This window comes from Podarcis vaucheri (genome assembly GCF_965113315.1).
Source record: "Podarcis vaucheri genome assembly, chromosome: Z".
NCBI classification, from domain to species: domain Eukaryota; kingdom Metazoa; phylum Chordata; class Lepidosauria; order Squamata; family Lacertidae; genus Podarcis; species Podarcis vaucheri.
The window spans coordinates 26021688-26043196 of NC_138758.1; the positions used below are offsets into that span (position 1 = coordinate 26021688).

At 43.4% G+C, this 21509-nt stretch overlaps 1 protein-coding gene across 5 annotated transcripts in view; it reads right to left on the reverse strand.

The window, feature by feature from the left end:
* Window positions 1–21509, reverse strand: part of COL4A6 (collagen type IV alpha 6 chain) — a 175449-nt gene that overhangs the window by 37860 nt on the left and 116080 nt on the right. For 3 of the 5 annotated variants that reach the window (XM_082208636.1, XM_082208638.1, XM_082208635.1), the window contains exons 10-24: window positions 21332–21394; window positions 20046–20081; window positions 18528–18573; window positions 17008–17096; window positions 14957–15010; window positions 12470–12529; window positions 9801–9845; window positions 9069–9122; window positions 8187–8256; window positions 6884–6994; window positions 5574–5723; window positions 4644–4748; window positions 2804–2961; window positions 2497–2676; window positions 1156–1339 (exon numbers count right to left, since the gene is read on the reverse strand). In XM_082208636.1, coding sequence (XP_082064762.1) covers window positions 1156–1339; window positions 2497–2676; window positions 2804–2961; window positions 4644–4748; window positions 5574–5723; window positions 6884–6994; window positions 8187–8256; window positions 9069–9122; window positions 9801–9845; window positions 12470–12529; window positions 14957–15010; window positions 17008–17096; window positions 18528–18573; window positions 20046–20081; window positions 21332–21394 — 1405 coding nt within the window. Of the gene's footprint in view, window positions 1–1155; window positions 1340–2496; window positions 2677–2803; window positions 2962–4643; window positions 4749–5573; window positions 5724–6883; window positions 6995–8186; window positions 8257–9068; window positions 9123–9800; window positions 9846–12469; window positions 12530–14956; window positions 15011–17007; window positions 17101–18527; window positions 18574–20045; window positions 20082–21331; window positions 21395–21509 lie in introns of all 5 variants that reach the window. The other 2 variants (XM_082208639.1, XM_082208637.1) reach the window with 1 other exon arrangement.

The window sequence follows — 21509 nt, forward strand, 5'->3', positions numbered from 1 at the left end:
GTGGTGTGTGTGGTTTGGGCAGAGAAATATACGAAAGCCTGTTTTGCTTGACACAGTTTTTTTTAAAAAGCTGCAAGATGAAATGTATTTCTCCATAAACAAAATGTTAAAATAGGCACAAGCTAGAAATTGTATTAAAAACAAAACAAAAGCAGCAGAAGAAAAGGAAGGAACACATCGCCATTGTTAAAACTGTTCTGAAAAGCTGGCATTGGAACCTAGGAATAGGGAGGATCTTTTCGTTTTACTTTCCAAAGTGATTCAAACATGAACATAGAAACTGCTCAACAACAGGAACATTTTCAAACCTGTTTTGGCTCACTTAGGCTTGGAATCAGGGTTCAGCATCCTTTTGGAAAAGACCAAAGTCCTGGCACCCGACAAGGACCCATTGGTACTAATCACTGACCCACAGCTACCAAGGGAGAGCAGTAGTGGCCTCTGACACTTGCCCTCTTTCTACAGGCCATGGTGAGGAGGCGTGTGACACTGCCCTCTGTGGTATGCTCCCTATCACACTCTTTTGCCCTGCCATTGTTTGCAAAGCAGTTTGCGCGCGCACACACACACACACACTGCACAACTAACTTCTACTCATCTGATTTTTCATTTTGTCATTTCTCTATACAGTAACATTCTTGTCCATTTAACAAATGCCATTTGCTCCCCATTTCTTTCTTATTTGGGCTTACAGCACATGTGGAGAACTTTAGGCCCTCCAGATGTTGCTGAACTACATCTCCCATCAGTCTTAGCAATGATGGCCAATGGCCAGGTATGATGGGAGTTGTAATCCAGCAACACCTGAAGGGCGAAAGGCTCCCCACCTGCTTTACAGCTATCTTTTGCAGGTGTGCAAAGGAGATCCTTGCCGAAGTAGCACCTGTGAATATACTTTTTTAATACTTTTTTATATCTATGATCGTTTACATTATTTAGAAGACATAACAATGAATCTTCTATCAACCCTATCCCAAGTATTTCATTTGCAATCGAGGTCACCATCCTCAAATAACTACTAGCCTTCCATCATTTCCACCATATATGTACAAAATCTGCTTGTAAGGTGAGAAGTTAGAAATTTGGTTGGCATTCAGCAATAAATGTCACATGGGCTTTGTTTACTGTTTCAAAGAGTAACCCCAAATAACTTACCTGGAGCACCTGGGGGACCAGGTTGCCCTGGATATCCATCAATTCCTGGGTCACCTGGAGGCCCAGGAACTCCAGCTGGGCCTGGGAAACCAACTCCAGGAAGACCACTCTCTCCACGCCGACCCTTCAAACCAGGTAACCCTGAAAAACCTTTGTCTCCTGGAAAGCCCAATCCACCATCACCCTAAACACAAACAAAAAAATAGATTTTTAAAAATCTCCAAGTAAGAGAAGATTGGATTTCTTGACTGGAAAAAATCCAAGTTTACTGCAGCTCATAATTTAAATACAAGACGAAAACTTGTTGTTGTTTAGCCATTTAGTCGTGTCTGACTCTTTGTGACCCCATGGACCAGAGCATGCCAGGCACTCCTGTCTTCCACTGCCGCAACCCCTCAAATTGTTATCTGGCTTGGTTTTTAATCTGAACTAGAGAATAATTCATCTCCTTCCTTACAACCAACCAATCCCCACACTCTCATCCTCCTTGTGGTCTTATGGATCTCTGACGTTTGCAGTAGCTCTTGGGAAAACTTTGCTTCCCAGGTCTACTTATACCTCACATGATGCTTTGCCATAGAAAGGAGTGAGAAACCCCCACCTCCCCATGTTCTTCTGTTGCCAGGAGCAGCCAGGTGGGTAGGAAGGAGCATGCAAAATCACTGTTAAAAGGGTGAAAAGTTCTTAAAGGTGGGCACTGTGGTAGGGACTGGTCACTATCACAACTTCAGTGGGGTGTATAATGGATTCCAGATTAATTCAAACTAACTCATATTCAGCAAAACCATTTTCCAATTATTTTGGCAAGTAGTTTAGTTTATTCCAAGCAATATTATCCACATCTGAGAGAGCTCATCCATCACCCATGAAGATGATTGCATCTTCCTGTAGGCTACTTTAGAAGGAATGCTGGCTTTCTGAATATTACATTGACATTCCTCCATGGTTGCTTGGACTAAGAGAATGACTCAGACCAAGGAATTTTCCTTTTCTACAACTCTTTAAGACCTACATATAGATGAACTGTGGTCAAAATTACAGCCCACAACTGTTCAGCATTTGATCACCATATTGCCTATCCAGTTGCTTTGGTAGCTACCCTTGCAAAAACCAGAAATATGGGCTTTTTAGAGACTTTCCTCCATGCAAGGCTCCCCCACCAAGCCACTTCAGATATTTTCCCCAGGTCTGTTGATTGTGCCAACCATGAAAAGCCTTCTTGTCAGGGACTTCACCCCTTCTGTATTCTGTATGGTGCATGGCATGTTGTTGACATCACAAACACAGCATGTTGTAACAATAATGGGCTGTAATGCCCAGACAGATGGAAAAAACACTTACTGGAGGGCCTGGTCGACCTGGCAAACCAGGTATGCCATCCCTACCAGGAACTCCAGATTCGCCTGAAGGCCCTCTGGGGCCGACATTCCCTGGATCTCCCTTGGTGCCTCTGCCTGAGGACAGATACGGTTCTCCTTTCTCTCCTTTGATGCCTGGAAGACCAGGCTGACCAAAGAAACCCTGGGATGCAAACAAATGGAAAAATAGTTAGCAAGCAAAGAGATATACAGATGCTTCTTCTTAGGAAACTGTAACAAAGGACTGGGTGGGAAGCATGGAGAATGTTTAGGGATGAACATTTACTTACCGGTTGACCAGGTGGCCCTTGTGCACCATCTCCTGGATCTCCCAAAGGTCCTTTTGGGCCTGGTTCACCAGGTCTTCCAGGCTGACCAGGGGCACCTGGCTCCCCTTTCAAGCCTGTTCGTGTGATCCCTCCATCACAAGCACAATCTCCAGCTTCACCTGGGAAACAATGGTTCAGTTCTTTAACCAGTTTAGAACTCAAACCATGACTAGAGCCTCTCAACATCCACCAAACAAGCCACGATTTATAGAGCTACTTGTCTGCTTTTGTCTTCACATCTGTTCAACACACCAATTCCTAAGTGAAAATCCTTCTTGGATGGAGTGTGAATACCATAACTTTATATCAATTCAGACATCACTTCAAACCATGATTAGCACAAACCTGGGTTTGCAAACTGACTTCAAACCATATCTTCTGATTCTACTTTGCTGGCTGATTAATAAACTGTGGTCAGCAGAGAACAAACCAAACAATGGTTATGTTTTGCTAGCCATGGTTTGGCATGATGGTAGAATTAAGACAATATTTGCTCAATAGGGCTTATTTCCACTTCCCCATGATTTTCATTTCCTGATGCATATGAAGCCCCACCTCTTTCACCTTAATTGGCATTTAAGCTCTCTGACATAGACCCTGCTTTGCACTTTTAAGGGTCCCTGTCTAATTCCTCCCATTGTTGGATTTTTGCCTAGCAAGGCTGGGAAAAGCTGTTGACAGTGATAAAAACTTCTCCACGCGAAGCGCCACATCTCTTCTCTGGAGATGCATTTAAAGGGACAATATAATGCAATCATTTGGACTCTCCAAAGATCCAGAAATTTGCAGAAGTTATAAACAACACACAAACATGTTGTTTCAAATTCAGTGATATTCTGTCATACCACTGGTCCATCTAGCCTTCCCCAATCTAGTGCCCTCCAAAAGTTGTTGGATTTCAGCTCTCATCAGCCCTAGCCAACATGATCAGTGGCCAGGGATGATGGGAGCTCTAGTCTAGCAAATATATGGAGGGTCACAGCTTCCCCATATCTGGGCCTCTATCCAACATAGTGATAAGTTAAAGCCATTTAGCAATATACTTGTCCAACTGATTAAATGTTTTCCACTAGTGGGACATGTTGTGCAAGAGAATTCCATGTTGTTAGTACCGTATTTTTCGCTCTATAAGACGCACCAGACCACAAGACGCACCTAGTTTTTGAAGGAGGAAAACAAGGGAGGGAATTCTGAATCTCAGAAGCCAGAACAGCAGGAAGGATCGCTGCGCAGTGAAAGCAGCAACCCCTCTTGCTGTTCTGGCTTCTGGGATAGCTGCGCAGCCTGCATTCGCTCCATAAGACGCACACACATTTCCCCTTACTTTTTAGGAGGGAAAAAGTGAGTCTTATAGAGCAAAAAATATGGTAACTTTGTTGCACCATAGATTGCAGAAGCTGTTGTACAAAGCTTCCGCTAGCACAGCTGTTGCTCTTGAGTCTTCTGCTGTGCAACACTAAAACTCATACACCTGCTAGTGCAATACCCCTTGTACTAGCAGACAGAGAATGGATACAGCCCATGGTCTACAATGACCAGCAGCAGCTCTTCAGGGTTTCAGACACAAGTGTTTCCAGGCCCTTCCTGGAGATGCCAAGGATTAAACCTGGGGCATTTGTATATAAAGCACACATTCTACCAAAAAGCTATGCCTCTTCCTCCAAATTTCCCAAATGCATTGTTTCTCTTCATCCCACCCCACCTACAGTCACCATGTTCCATGAACAAAAGGACCATGCGATGTTCAATTCTTGGTGAGATCTGGGTGAAAATGCACAAGGGCCAGGGAAAATCTGCTCACCTTTGTAGCCTTTTGCCCCGAACAGTCCTGGTGGCCCTCTCTGTCCTGGGGTTCCTGTCTCCCCGGGTTCTCCAGCAAGGATCTCTCCCAGAGTAAATATGGGAACTGAAGATTTGGAATAAAACAATTCAGAACAAGCTTACTTGAAAGACTACCTGTCCCTGCATAGACCTGTAAGATCACTTGGGATAATCTGTGGAAATTTAACTGATCAAACTGTACCCTTCGCCATATCACAGGGCAGTGACTACCAAAAGAGTATTTTTGAACACTGCCCCTGTACTATAAGATACCTTTTCACCTCCCAAACTTGAAGCATCATCCACCAGTTGCTTCAGACGCCCTGTAAATATTTATATTTTTGCCTGGGCTTTCCTTGACCCACAGGACTAGAAGATGTGATTAGGAAATTACTGTTTCTTGAGACTGTTGTCTCAAGAATTTCTGTTATGTTTGTTTTTATACGGCTTTGGGTTTTAAAAACATATTAAGCAGTTTAGAAATACTTTTAAACAAACAAACATAAAAACACTGTGAATTTGTGGGGTGGAAGAATGTGGAAAACCACAACGCCATGAACGACAGAATATGCAACATTTCACCAGCACTGTGGGATTTTCACTTTTTTCTTCACAGCATGGGGAGGAGTGGGAGTACATTTATGCTGAATATGATTTCATTTCATTTATATTTATCTGATACCTTTCCCCCAAGGAGTTCAATACAATGTACTTGGTTCTACCCCTCACCCATTTTATGCTCACAGCAACACTGTGAGGTAGGTTAGGCTAAGGGACAGTGGCTGGCCCAAGGTTACCCAGTGAGCTTCACAGCTGACTGGGGACTAGGACCCTGGACTCCCAGGTCCTAGTCCAACTCTGTAGCCACTACACCATGCAGTACAAAAACTGAGCACCGTAATGTACTTACATGATGGTCCAGGTAACCCAGGAGGACCTGGCAAACCTGGATCTCCATCTCTGCCTGGTGGACCAGGCAACCCAATTGTTTCTCTGCCTGGGTCTCCTACGTCTCCTTTTGGTCCCAGATCACCTGGGATTCCCATACGACCCGGGGAACCTAAGACAGACAAGATTTGTTTCACATTTCCAGTCATTAACACTTTATAAAATTACCTGCTTATTAATATCTATCTTTATTTTTTTAATTGCTGTAAAAAAAAAAGAGGAGCAAGAAACTTCCCTCTATTGCACAGTATTTTGTAACTGATGAAATGCTAATGGGAGGAGTTAACAGTGGAAGAAGAGGAATATAAGAAGAAAGAAGGGAGCTATACCATCCTTTCTACAGAGTCCAGATCACTGTAATCACCTGCAGAAGCCCTCTTGACTACCCCGCCCCCCAGTTATCACAAATTCGTTTTGTTTCCATGTAAACGAAGTTTTTCAGCATGGGAGCAGGTGTGCCACAGAACACTTGAAATCAGACAGGCCGCTTCAATTTTAATATTTTGCCGCATGCCAAAAACATTTCCTGTTTTGTGAAGTGTTTCAGAGACTTCATTTGATTCAGTGTTGATCACTGGCTCCATATCTCATTACGTTTCATTGTACAACCCCAATAAATCTTTTTTTTTTAAAAAATGAGTTGTAGTTTACAAATACTCATTAAAAAGATTGTTGCTGTTGTTTATTCCAGTTGTCAGTCACTTTATACAGAAAGAAAATGTCTCAAAGCTGCTTAACAGCAAAATGAAATGCAAACAGATTAAAACCACCTGAAAGTCAAAACTAAAACAACGCATAATGCAAATCTCTTAAAATGCTCTTCTATGATTGTGAGCAGTTAAACTATACAGAACAAAGAAGTGAACATGAATTTGTCTAATCTTCTTCCAACGTCATCCAGGTTGGTGGCCATCGCTGTCTCCTGTGGGACTGAGTTCCATAGTTTAACTATGTGCTGAATGAAGAAGTCATTTCCTTTATCTGTTCTGAATCTCCCATTATTCAGCTTCATTGTATGTCCATGATTTCTAGTGTTGAGAGGGAGAAAACTTCTCTTTCTCCACACCAAGCATAATTTTATAAACTTCTATCACATCCCCTCTTTCTCTTTCTAAACTAAAAAGTCCCAAACTCTGCAAACTTTATTCACAGGGGAGCCACTCTGTTCCCTTGAGCTACCATGCAGATTATTCAGTTAAAAGAAGAGGAAGCAAAGAGTCCAGATACCACTGGAATTCTGCATCTGAAGGCAAGGATCCTCAACTGGATTACCTGGAGTAAGTGCAGGAAACCCTGCTTGGCCAGGAAGGCCTGGTAAACCATCAAACCCTTGGTCACCTCTAGCGCCGGGGGTTCCACGTGTCCCAGGCTCTCCAGGAGGTCCTGTCATTAAACAAAAGGAACAGGAAAAGTCTTCAGACCTATCCTGCATTCATCTCACCAAAATCACCATGTTCACTCATCGTGGCCAAGACCACAACACTAAGTGATGTTGTTGCCTTTTAAATCAACTTTCTTTTCCTTTAAAAAAAAATGCATGCAAACAAACAATTCCCAATTTCCCATTCTCCCCCTCTGAGCAAGCGGAATATAATTTTTTTGATGATCATAAATAATAAATGCTGGCACCATCCCTACCTAACATTTCTGTATATATTGACTTGACTCACAATGAGTGAGGAAGTCTGAAGGGGGGCGGGGAATCTTCACTCATTTGAAGTTAGGATGAAACTATAGACACCAGCACATCTGATCACAGCTTGCATCTTTAGGTCACGTTTAGCCCTTGGAAACTCCATGGTGGGGCTCAATAATAAAAGTTTTGATTTCTGACAGCCACATTTCCCAAGTCTTCGACTCGAGGCTTTCATGTGATTGCTGTGCTGCTTCCCTTTTGATCCCACATTAGCTGTTGTTTATCTGTTTGCTTTGTAACACAAAACCTCCCAATAAAAACTAATTTAAAAAATGTTCTGAAGACACATGAGTGGGCTTTATAATGTGCAAACTGTTTAACTGCTGTATAAAATGAACTGTAACATGTGATCTAGCCTCATCAGAGGACCATTGATGAAAAGTTGTATGTCTGTGTCAGTGGCTGTGTACCCCAACTTTTGGGGTGCCCTGCTTTTTACTTTTTGAAACCTGGCAACCTTATTTTTAGTCAAAATTGTGCTATGCTTTGCCCTGCCTGGCAGCTAGCTAGCCTGCCTTCCACAAGGAGGGAGAGACTAGAGCTGGCACACTGAGCAGGCCTTGCCCGGAAAGGAAAGTACAGAGTTTATAAAAGCTTTTCCTGTGCCAGATCCACTTGGGGGTATCCAGCAGGAAAATAGCAATTAAACACTCAGCTTTGCTTCTTGGGCAAGGCCTGCTCAGCGTGCCAGCTCTGGGACCGGTAGGGATGGTCTCACGGGACAACCTGGCTTCCCACAAGTTCTCACAACAGCATCCCCACCTTGCCTGCACATAGTTGAAATCTCACATAGTTGAAAGTTCTCAATTTAGATGGGTGCAAGATGCAGGCGTATCGTATATCAAAACATTTGCAAGAGAATGAAGAAGAAAAACGCACCCGAGACCACGGCACCTTCTCCATCAACAGTAACTGTAGGACCTGGTGGACCAACATCCCCAAAGTCGCCCTGAAAATGAATTGCAATATATATGTATACATGAAATGTGTGTATGCGTGCATGTCATACATGCAACATGATTACAGTTGCCAATAGCAGAATTTGAAATATTTTACAAATACAGTTCTTTGAAACAGATTCTGTTTTTTCTTGCAATGGCTGTTCTGGAATTTGAGATTTGTTTTGTGAGCTGGATTGCAGATCAAGACAGACCTATGCAAGTTAGACCTGACAACAAAAAGTTACAGCACGGAGTGCTCCTATTCAATGTTACAGCTGGCTAGCGGCACCCCCTTTCAGGATACTCCATTCCATCCCACTGTCCCCAGTTTCTGGGGCCACTCAACCCTTATTTCACTGTGTTTCTATCCTGGGAGGTGGGTTTAAAACTTTTTTTGTGGGGATATTTCTCAAAACCTGGTCCCTGCTCCATGCCCCAATGCTGATACCTTCACCTCCCCTAGGGCATGGATGGTGCCATTTTGGCTACATATAGATTGACAGAGAACTGCATTTGTTGTTATAAGTATACAGTGAGCATGCAACTTACACGGGGTTCACATTCTGGGATCATGCCTAAATCCAAAATCTCATACAGTCAAAAATACAGTCAATGGTAGGTGGGACTACCAAAATCCTTTTTCCCAGATGCCCACCTGCTTTCCTTAAAAAAAAAAAAGCTAAGCTTATAAAGCTGAATGTGCACAAGTTAAATGTGCATAAGTTGCAGGCTTACTGTATTAGATGCTCAAATGCTTTTGTTTGCTCCATATATCTTAAGCATCAGCACTTGTGGTTCTTGTTTCCGTTCAGGAAATTACCTTTCCTCCTGGTGATCCATCCCGTCCCGGAAATCCTGGTTCACCTGATAAGCCCTGCATGAAAATTATTTATTATTATTTATTATTATTAATGAAAATTGTGATCATTTCTACTCACTTCTATGGCGGCATGCAGAACAGCAGCTTGTAGCTCTTAGCTTATGCACAAGAACAACACAGTACTGAAGAGGATACAGGGGGCAGAAAAAAGAAGCCTCCTTTATTGCCACTAGTAATATATTAGGTGCTTGGATTGTAAGCAGCTTTGAGAAACAACATTCACATTTGGAAAGAAATACATTCATTATGTATTTATTTGGAAATTTATAGCTTGCTTTCTAACTATTATTCTAGGAGTGGCTTACTATTTTTGTAATTAAAAGTGCAAATACAACAGTAACATTGCAAAAGGACATTACAACAATCACAGGTTGACACAATGAGCTGACCATAAAGACAACATAGAATCATAGGATTGGTGGTGGTGTGCTCCTTGAGGTTTTCTAGTTGAACTCATACTTGAAGCAGGAAATCCAGGCCAAATCATTCTCAACAGCCAAAAAACCGCCTGCAAAGGAAGGTCTTCATTGCCTGCTTAAAGGCACAAAGTCCTGGGATGTGCTACATAGAACTTGGAAGCTGATTCCACAGCTTTGAGGCCACCACCAAAAAGGACCATTTTGCCAGTGGCTGCCAGTACGGCACATGGTGGGATTTGAAGTCATTACCTACCGGTCTCCCTAGGCCTCCATCAAATCCCTTCAATCCCATATCTCCCTAAAAAGAAAGAAGGCAAAAGTTAGTATTGAATATTTCTGCAGGCCTCAAGAGACTGCCTGACTCTGGTTTGACTTTTACTATTACATGGAGAGCCCACTATCCAAATGCTCATTATACAAAAAAAATCACTTATCCAAACATGAAGACTTTGTATCCAAACCTCACTATGCATACCGCAGATGCAGATATCCAAACAGCCAGATCTGTGTGCAGTACTATAAACAAATAAGCAGCCTTAAATAAGCCTTCCTTTTTTCTTTCTTTCTTTCCTTTTTTGGTGGTCCATGGCAGCCATTTTGCCAGAAATCATGGTGGGAGTGAGGAGGAAGGGGAAGAGATCAAACAATAAGAGAGCATTTTTTCCCTTCTTTGTTTGCCTTTTGTAAGGGTTCAAAGGGTTTTCCTGGGCTTTCTCGTCATTTCGAGATCAAAATTCAGTAGTCAGTCAGGAACGCATTAGAAATTTCCCCAAAGGGATTAATGGAAATTGTTGACTCATTATGCGAACACTCACACTTACCTAGCAAGCCATTTCCTGAAAATGCACTGCGTTCAGATAGCGTGACCTGCATGTATTCCCACCAGTGGCTAGCTACATAAAGTTCCTGTGCCACACTCAAGTTTAGGGGGTGTTTTTGGTATTTGCCGGCAGGACATGACTCTTGGTGGCCAAAGGAGAATTACCCCCCTCCCCCACTTGCCGTCCTACAAAATCATGAATTGAAACTGTTCAAGACTTACAAAACCACTCACAGAACTGTAGAAATTATGGTATGGATTACATTTCGAATATGTCCAGGTTAACACATGGACCACGAAGAAACAACAGCTTCCTAGGGTAGGGTTGGGGAAGGAATAATCCACAACTAGGTTTGAATCCTAAGAAAAGCTAACTGAAAGAGGAGATTCCCATCAATTCCTCCCTCCTGGCTTCTTCAAGAAGGGCCCCTGACCTCCTGGCGGGGCTTTTCAGGGGTCAGAAGTAGCTGCAGGGGGGAAGGAAACTGTCCTTCCTTGAACTTCCTAAAGTTAACTTTTCTTAGGATCCAAGCCAAAGGCTTTATTTAGGGAGCGTAAGGGAGCATGTTTGTATTGTTTCAGAATTTATTTATTTATTTTAACTCTTAAGGAAAATACACACATGGAGTGAGTTGCTGCTGGCGTTATAAGTCAAGTCAACTGGACATTTATTCTTTATCTAAATGGAATGGTTTGGCTCCCCGCGGCAACCACTGGGGCTCTGTAGAGCAATGGCGCCACCCCTGAATCTGAAGCCCAGACGCCCACAGCAGCAGTACCTGAAAGTTTGGGGTTACAGGGGGTTGGGCAGGCAGATTGGGCCTGATCCCTGGGCCACCTTCAAACAAGGCCCAATGGTGGCAAGCACAGATTGTGAGGCCAGCTCAGGATGCAGTGGACTGCATGCCAACTCATCTCCCCCCATCCCAGGGGAGAGTGTTCTATCAGGCTCCACTGGCAAGGACACCACTAGCTGGCTTCCCATCTGCCCTTGTGATCAGCAGCAGTTGAGAGGCCCTCTTAATCAGGAAAGGAGAAGAGAACAAAAGGATACCACTGTTTAGGGCTGGGCGATACCTGGTTTTCAACATTGTGATATATCACCAGCTACACATTGCAATATACTGCTATATCATGATGTCTAAAATAAGGATAGAGCTATGTAGAGCCATTGGCTGGCTTCATGGTCTCCTCTACAGTGTGATATTTTCATAGTGTGCGCACACGTACACACACACACACCATGATTCACAATACATTGCCAGGTCAAAAATTATGAAACCGATATCACAATATGGACTTCAAACTGGTTTTGGACAATATATTGATATACCACCCAGCCCTACCACTGTTCAGTCTGAATCCCTTGCAGCCTGGCATTAAGTGGAGCTCAGGCTGCAGCCTAAAATGCTTAAAAACATATGAAATCAAGTAAGTATTAAAATATACTTCTAACCAAGTAATAAAAGACATGACTAATGGTGAACGCACTGCAAACTAACCCTAAGCACCATGAACACCTAGCGTAGTGGAGGCATTTAGGAACACAGATGCACAGGAAGCTGCCTCAGAGCCAAACTTACTGCTCCCTACTGTCAACACTGACTGGCAGTAGCTCTCTAGGGTTTCAGGCTGCTGTCACTCCCAGCACTATGTGCAGATGTGTTGAACCTTTTGCAAAGCATGTGAACTACCATTTATTCATGGCCCTTTCCATAGCTTTGTCAAGGGCTCACACACTCTGGAATGCTCCTCCTTACCACTTGGTCTCCAAGATGGCACTGCTGCTGCTAAACTCCCAATCTCACTTGTGGGAAGGATTATGCAGTGGTGCTGGCACTAGAACCAGCCAGGAGCTGAGCAGCTGATATAGTACTGCTGCCAAGGCAGACCACAAGTTGACAGCTGGGACAACAGTGCTGCTAGGGGGTGGGGAGTGAATGCAGGAGTTGCGTGGAACCAAAGACAGCCTAGTCAGGACCCCCCCCCCACAAAACCCCTAGTGCCGACCAAGCCTGCTAAGCCCAGTTACACCACTCACTTCCACCCCCACAAAGATACCTTCCATAACAGCAAAGGATGGATTTTGTGAAGTTACTTACCCTTGGCCCTGGCAAACCAGGTACACCCTTTTCTCCCTTTTCTCCGAAAATCCTAAAGCCCTGAAAGGGGGAGAAATGGCCAAAGACGCTTGGATTAATCCACACCTCAGCATGCAAACCAAAAACACAATGCAAGCCCAAGATATAGAAAGCAAATGATCTCCATGTGAGAAACAATGGGGCACAGGTATTTTCATTGAAGTTACAGATAGAAACAATTTGGTTTCATATCTGTAGTTCAAATCTGTAATTCATACCTGTAGATACCCTGATTTGCAGTCAGAGATTAAATCAGTTTCCCTATTTGGATATAACTGGAAACTGTGTTTGAACAAATTCCGAAGTCTATGTCACAATTCTGTACATTGAAGAGGGCTTGAGTAACACTTGGCATATGTGTGAACCTTACACAGTTCAACTCATATTAGGTAAAGAGCCCCACAGAATATCAGCCAGCTACAGAACTAGCTTCTCCCTCCTAACCTGAATGGAGGCTTCATGTAGCTTAGCAAAGAGGCTTGGGATTTCTTCATGCCCAAATACCAAAAAAATGGAAAACCAAAAGGTAACAATAAGGCACTTTGGGGAGGAAAGGAAAGAGGAGTCGACCACCAAAAGCAAACACAAAAAGATGTATCACAAGACCCTAAGAGTAGAACTCCATCCCCCTCCATGATATTGGCTTGGGTTGGTGTATAGTCTCTGGTGGTGGAGAGGAGGGCTTTACAGTGATGGAGGTCCCAGCTTTACTCAGCTGGGAAGCTGGCAAAGAGATAAACAGAACAAAATCTCCTTCCCAATTTCCTCCCTGGACACTTCTCCATTCTGCCCTGCTGTTCATCAGCAGGGTTAGGATTCCTCTGCCTCTGTAATAACGTCAGATAATAACAACAGATGAAATAATAATAATAGATGAAAGGGCTTTCCAGTGGCAGGGAGCTGAAATGGAAAGGGATGCAGGTGGGAAGGACAGAGGTTATTGTTAGGCATAACATAAAACTATTACATGTAGACCAGGAGTAGCCAACAGGATGCCCTCCAGATGTTGCTGCACTGTACAACTCCCATATTTCTGACCATTGGCCATGCTGGTTGAGGCAGATGGATGCTGTAGTCCAACAATATCTGGGAGGCATCATGTTGTCTTCCTCTGCTGTACAGCAAGGGAGCTAAGCAATACAGGAAGCTCTACCTCCCATATATCTTATCTGAGTGCAAGAGCCCTTTTCCCACTTGCGATTACCAGCAACTGGTATTAGCAAGGCATACTTCTTCCAACACAGAGGCAGAACAAACTGTACCCATTATGGCTAGTAGCCATTGACAGCCTTTTCCTCCATTTGTCTAACGCTCTTTTAAAGCCATCCAAATTGGTGGCCATCAGTACCTCTTGTGGGAATGAATTCCATTGTTTGCACTGTGTGAAGAATTACTCTCTTTTTTGGTCTCTAATGAATCTTCCAACATTCCACTTCACTGGATGGCTGTGACTTACAGTTTTTCAGGAAAGGGTGAAAAGCTTTCAGCTGTCCTCTCTCACCAGTGCTGCTATGGCTCAGGTAACCTGGTCATACAAAACCCTTGCAAATCGTTGACTTCCTGCTCCATTACTTAATGTTTCAGGAGCACAGCTGAGCATACAGCCGCATCACAGTATGCAGTAAGGGTCCCATGCATATATCTGGCATTATCTGTGGCTCATACAAGCAAAGGGAAGAGCTCTTGAACATATGGAATGCCCACATGCATTCTGCATGACTCTTTGGTCTGAAAAATGGGATGTGTGAAAAAAGAGCATTTCCCTTCTTCACAAAACATATATCATGTTTACTACCACAAACCCAAGAAGCCAAAAAGAATATTTGTCTTTGGGGATAGTAAGTAGGAAAGCTCATAACACTGATGCAATTCAGATAATTTATCTCATACTTCAAAACTTTCCTAAAATATTTATTCCTTAGTGTTCCTTAGACTGTTAAAGAGGCTGTAAATTTCCCTAAAATATTTATACTGGACTGTAAAGGGGTTGTAAAATTTTCTAAAATATTTAGTCCTTATAGATTATATGGAATCAGATTTACTAAGTTTTAATGTCTGTGGAACTTGATCATGGCCACCCAAGAAAGTGGGGAGAAAGGGAAGACTAGCTGCTGGAGAGCAGCAACAGGAGATTGAACCATGTAGATGCACTTCAAAGTACTTCAAAGAGATAATGTAGGGAAGTGGCTCTTGCACCTCGCTTATTTTATACCACTGTATAACACATCTGGAACCTCCAAATGTTGTTGGACTGGAACTCACACCATTCTTGACCAGAAGCCATGCCAGCTGTGGCTGATGGGAGTTGGGAGTCCAACAACGTCTGGATAAACACAGATCACCCCCCTCCCCAATGGCTTTATGCCTTCTTTATAAGCCCTTTGTATTAAAAGAACTAGAGGAGTGGAAACATAGCAAACTCTTGTGCCATGGCATAAACAAACTTACTGGAGGACCAGGAAACCCAGGAGGACCAGGAAAGCCTTCAGGACCAGGAACACCCTGAAAAAAGACGCGAGAGGATTTATAGAAAACACTGGCAATTCCAAGGAAATGGGAACCATTTTAGAACATTCAAACCCTAATCCAGTGTTTCCCAAACTTGGGTCTCCAGCTGTTTCTGGACTACAATTCCCATCATCCCCTGACCACTGGTCCTGCTAGCGAGGGATGATAGGAGTTGTAGTTCAGAAACAGCCTGGAGACCCAAGTTTGGGAAACACTGCCCTAAACTGTGTTTAATCTTATGGTTTGTTGTAACAAGTCAGCATTTTAAACTATCCTTTGAAGTTGGCTTGCTAACATTAAGAGCAGTTTGGTGGGTGTGGATGACAGGCAAGCAGTAATTAATCTAAAATGGAAGCAAAAGTTCCAAACTCCTTGCTTGTGGCACTGGAAAAGGAAGGAGTACATGAACCTGAGGATAACCTAGATTTGTGCCCATAACATTTAGCTCTGGTTTAGCATTAACTAAAAAACTAGCCCCATCTTGCCTAACCAAATCAGCTGAGATGACCCAATTTAATCCCAGATAATCTGTAAAAATACTCAAGTCACTTCATCTTGTGTTTTAGCAAATACACACGAACCCATCTTGAAAATATAATGACTGGCGAAACATGCATCATAAAAACCGAAAGCTGCTGTTTGTCTGCCCTTATTTGCTTCCTTAAGAGATTACATTTTCCACCTGGGTTACTGTAGTTTCACGATTCAGAGCGTTTCTGTATAGAAGCATGTGGTATGTCAACGCTCCCAAACTAATGATTAAAACCTTGGGAAGCCTTTTGACTGCTTCCTCTTCTGGGAAAGCTTAAGTTCTCAGCAACAAGCAAACAACCAGAAAAAAATGTTCCAAAATGCTTAGGTCACCTTGGTGGTGGTGGGAAAACAGTGTTGGAAATCATTGATCAAGGCTTCTGGAAATCAGACCAAGTGAGTTAATCATTCACAGAGTTGAATAAATATCGAGCATCCACAATAACTGGCCTCAATTGTCTCTGCCCTCTTTGAATAACTAATTTCAAAGTAGGCTGATAAATATTTTTAATCACCTTAGGGGCATGAGACACATTGTTATCTTGGCTTTTTCCCTGGGGAACAAAAGGTCGAAAGGATGCTTCTAACCTCTAAGCAAATTCCTGCCAGTATCACAAGACAGTGTGCCGAAATAGTGCTGAATCAAGGATTTCTCAGTGCATCAGTTCAATAAAGAACCAAGAGGTGGAAAAAGGTAAATAGACCATCTCTTCTGAGTTTGCATTTTGATTAATGCATGCACAAGGCAGGTCTTAAATTTTCTGTTGCAACAGAGTTCTCTCCCCTCCTTGCAAGGAGGTTGGAGAGACCCAGAGCAATGGTGTGCAAGCCCTTATAAAGACTTTTGAAATTGTCTACCCTGTAGCCCAAGACTAGGCCCCCAAAACATCATACATACATCAAAGAAGGAGGCGGTCTCCAGCAGAAATTTGAGAGTGTTGCTTCTTTCCTGTCTGACAGGATACCTGATAATGCCTTACTTGATTGTATTTTCTGGGTAGCCTGGCTATTCCTTTGAGATGGTAAATACTTTAGTTCCTGAATCTCTTACACATATTGATAGTTTGCTCAGCTTAACAGATACTTGCCAGACTGTATTTGAAGGGAGGTGCAAGACAATTGGAAAGCTTTTCTCATTTCCTTTCTCCATGCAGAGAAATATTGGGGGTCCATTTGGGAGAGTCAAAATGGCTTCAGGATTGCTCTCCTTACTATTTCAGACACTATACTTATGTATGTGTGTTTGCCTTGTACAATTATGAACATTTATTCTATATTTGAGACCTTAGAATTCCTATAACAAAACCTTCAGGCTTGGCTTGGTCTGACTTCTGCCACAACTCAAAGCATCAACATCATCTGGCCAAGCCAGAGAACCAATCTACCAAAAGATTAATTCAGTGGGTTCTCCCAATTTCACACTAAACATGGGATGGGAGATTCCAAAGTTAAAGACAAACCTTAGCTCCTTGCTGTCCTTTGGGGAATCCCATGAATTCCTGGATCCCTGTAGAAGGTGGAGGACCAGCAGGCCCTGGAAGCCCAACATCTCCCTATTGGGGAAAAAGATTATGCATGAGGCATGAGGCAATTTAAATGTATGCCTTGCATGGGTAAAGCACATTCAAGGGGTTTTAAAGCCAAAAGAAAAAAAAGCTTGGAAATCCCAGAAGCTGGAATCACACATCAGTTGTCAAAAGACATGCTGAGTGCAAGGGGAGCTTAGAAGGGGCTTAGTGGGTGTTGTTGGTTATGAACACTGGTAGATATTCTAGGTCAGAAAAGTCCACCCAAAATTTGGTTTGGTAAAGAGCCCCATGGGTACAGGATAGCAGCCTGAATTGCAAGTTGCTGGGAAAGATAGCAAAGGAAAGCTTCTGCACTCAACAGGCATTTGGTTGGCCACTGTAGGAAGAGGGTGCTAGACTAGACTGAACCCTTGGCTCAACCCAGCTGATCAAACATAGGAAGTTGCCTTATAATGAGTCAGGTCCTTGATCCCTCTAGCTCAGTATTTCAACAATGACTGGCAGCAGCTGCCCAAGGTATCAGGCAGAGGGCCTTTCCCCAACCCTGACCTGCAGATGCCCGGGGACTGAAATGAGGACCTTCATTAAAAGCAGCTGCTCTGCCACTCAGCAGCAGCCCTTCCCTGTATTCTTAAGGCTGCTTCATCAAGGAAAGAGGATTACAGTGGAGTACAACATTGGATCTGACTTTCTATTCATCATATTCAGGGGGAAAGATAGCAATGGGGTCAGTCTCTCCAGAACAGCTGCTATAGAAACCAAATTTCAGTCAAATGAAGCTTGAATTAAGAGTTTTGGAAGAGACATTGAGGGAAACTGTTTGAAATGTATAGTGGGGCCTGAGTTGAATGGATAGCTACTCTTGACTCAGGGCTTATCCATATTTCCTCTGGTCCTGTTACTTCCCCCCTGTGGAATTCCATCCACCCTTTAGCACTCAATTGGAGTAAATGGCAATTTGGGTTTTCCTTGGAAGGTCATAGGGGCGGGGTGCACCATGGGGCCTCCGGAGTCCGCCTGCCTCCTCCCACTCAGCCGCCCTACAGCTGGGGGGAAAGCAGCGGGCTGACCGTTTGGGCAGCGCAGAGCCTGCACACGTCCAAGCCACCGTGTCTCTCCCAGGAGAGACACACGGCTGCAGGCATGCCACCCAGCATTTTGTCACCCCTGTCAGTGGTGACACCCGGGGAGGCCTGCACCCACCACACACCCCTTCCTCCACCCCTGATTCCAGTAGTATTTGATCATACTTGCAGTAGCTCTCTAGGGCTTCAAGACCAACCACTGGAAATGGTTATGGTTGCTGACACATTTGATCCTGAGTAACTCCTTTCTTCTGATGAATCAAATGAGGTTCCTAACTGGGCATTAAATGGCTGGTATAACCATTAGCAGGATGCCTAAGCACATTTCCAAATATCATCACATGGCAAAGCCAAAATAAACTGAACTTGCCTTTGCTCCTTTTTCTCCTTGGAAAACTAGGCCACTGTTACCCTGTTGAAAACCAAAACCAAGTAAGCAATGTATTATGAAAAATAAACTTTTTTAGATTTGTAGAAAAATGAGGAAAAAAACACAAATCAAGAATCTCCTAAAATAACTAATGCACAGTGTTCTTGTTATTACATTTATTTATTACCTCCCTTCACCAGCAGGTTGCAGGATGGGTTATTATAACGATTTAAAATTCAGAACTAAAACCATTTAAAGGAAATGGCAGAAACAGGAACTGATTGGGTCCTGAAAACACATGTCTCAGGTGTCAAAGGTCAGGGTCAAACATTCACTGAAAGCTGTAGAGTGAAGGTGTCAGATGCACCTCTGTGGAGAGGGAATTCCACAGCTTGGGCTGCCATGGAGAATGCCCTGTCCTGCGCTACCACCCCTTGAGCTTCTGGGAGCTGTAGAACTACAAAGAGGGCCCCCTCTACTGGTCTTAACACCTGATGGGGGCCTAGTATAGCTGTTTCAAAACAGGGGTTATAGGAGTCCCAAAGGCATCCCCAGCCAGTAATCTGGCTGCTGCATATTGGACCAGCTGAAGTTTCTGAATCATCTTCAAGAGCAGCATTGCCATTATCCAATCTGAAAGCTACCAGAGCATAGATTACAGTGGCAAAGTCATTTCTGGCCATAAGGAGCAAAGCTGGCAAGCCAGCCAGAACTAGAAATATACACTTCTAACCAATGAGGCCACTTGGTCTCCGGTGACAATGCTGGATCCAGGAGCACCTCCAAGCTATGAACCTGCTCCTTCCACGGTACAAGCCATCTTCACACCTCTTGGACTTGAGGACTTAGAACACAAAACACCTCTGCCTTTTCAGGGTTCAGTTTCAATTTCTTGGCCCACATCCAGGCCCACTGCCTCTAAACACCTGCTTAGCACCTCCATGACTTCTCTTGATTTAGATGGAACAGAGAGTTCGAGATGAGTGTCTTCCACATATTGCTGACACTCAAGATAACAGCTCCCAGTGGCTTTCTATATATCTTAAATAGCATGGGGAGAAGATGGAACCTACAGGACACCACAGAAAAGTTCTCATGGCATCAAACAGTAGCTTCTTTTGACTGCTTTCTGGAAACGGCCCTGGATGAAGGAGCAGAACTACTGAAACACAGTACCGCCAGAGACTCCATGTCAACAGTGTCAAAAGTCCCTGAGAGATTAAGGAGAACAAGCAAAGTTGAACTTCCTGCATCTCTCTCCCAGCAAATGCCATCAACCAGGATGACCAAGGCAGTTTCAGTACCATGCCCAGGTCTGAAGCCAGGTTGAAATGGATCCAGATAAGTATATGTAATAGTTTCCTCCAAGCATGCCTGAAGCTAGACTACCATATTTCATCTGAAAGCTTTGATGTTGCTTAAAGGATGCAAGGAAAAACAACAACAACGTTACTTATCTAATGAATGGGAATGTCTAAAATCCAAGAATCAAGGCAATAATCAAACATACTTACCACAGGACCTGGGGGGCCAGGTGGACCTGGTGGCCCCTAAATGTAAAAAAAAACAAAAAACAAAAAAAATATATATAGGAATTTACACTTGGCTGGGATGTCAATTTTTTTAAAGGAATGGGCATGAAAACAGAAAAAGAAGCAGCAAATACAGGCACAAAAAGAAATGAAGGGTGGGTGTCTGTCTTATTATCCTAAAATTAACAGTTGTTTATTGTAGAGTATACTGCAAATGTAAGCACAGAAGCACAGAGAATGAACGGGTGAGATCAGATGACACATCTCTCCCCTAATTCTGGTGGGAAGTGAAATGACCTCTTTCCTCCCCACTCACTCATGCCACTAAATGTTGCCCTAACTTTTAAATAATGGTGTGTGTGTCCATGGCCAAAGCTTCTCCTCCCCAATAAGACTGGCGAACCAGTCATAGCTGGAAAAAGGTATTCCTAGACCTCAGTGACAGTGTTCAATCCAGGAGCGACCACAAACTGCAGAGCTGCTGCATCCATGGGAGTACAACCCTGTCCAGAATAGGCTGTTTCATCACCTCTGCAAAGTGAGGACCTGGGACACATTAATACCTCTGTCTTTTCAGGATTCAGCTTCAGTTTACTGGGCCCATACTCAGCCCATCCCCACCTCCATGAAGCAGTCAAACACCTCAACCACCTTTCCCAATTCAGATGGACCAGAGAAACAGAGATGGGTGTAATCTGTATATTGATGACACTTCGTTCCAAGTCTCCTCATGACAGCTCCCAGTAACGCCATACAGATCTTAGCCTAGGGGAAGAAACGGAGCCCTCCGGGATGACCACAGGGCAACTTCCATGGCACCAAAGCAGCCCTGGAGATAGGAGCAGAACCACTGAAGCACAGCTGAGTCCAACAACATCTGGAGGGCATCACTTTGGTTGCTCTGTTCCGTAGAAAATCTAAAACCATTCACAGGTTCAAAGAGCAGCAATACAACTAAACTCTAGTTAAGTGCACTTAGGATCTCGGCCTCAATGATGAATTGCTGCATTGTCTCTGGGGAAAGGAGGGAGGGGCTTCATTTCCACGATCGATCATTCATTAACTGTACTTGTGTGTTTTCTCAAAGAAACTATTTTAACATTATGGACTGCTATAAAGATAAAACCTAAAAATTTAAGCTACCAACAATAGTAGCAAAAATATAGCTCTGAACAACTGACAAAAGAAAAAATTGAATATAGCAAAATGACTATAGCAGGAAACATTATAATTAATGGCAAGGAGGGCAAACTGAAAGAGTGACTTACCGGAAAGCCAGGTAGCCCAGCTGGGCCAATAGGACCAGTAGGGCCAGAGAATCCTTTAGGTCCCTGGAAAAAGAAACATTAGGGAATATAACTTGCAATATCATAGGCTTTTTGGGTAGAGAATAATGGGCCATATATGCATGCATTATTCCCTTGTGCACAAAAAATCATATGCAGG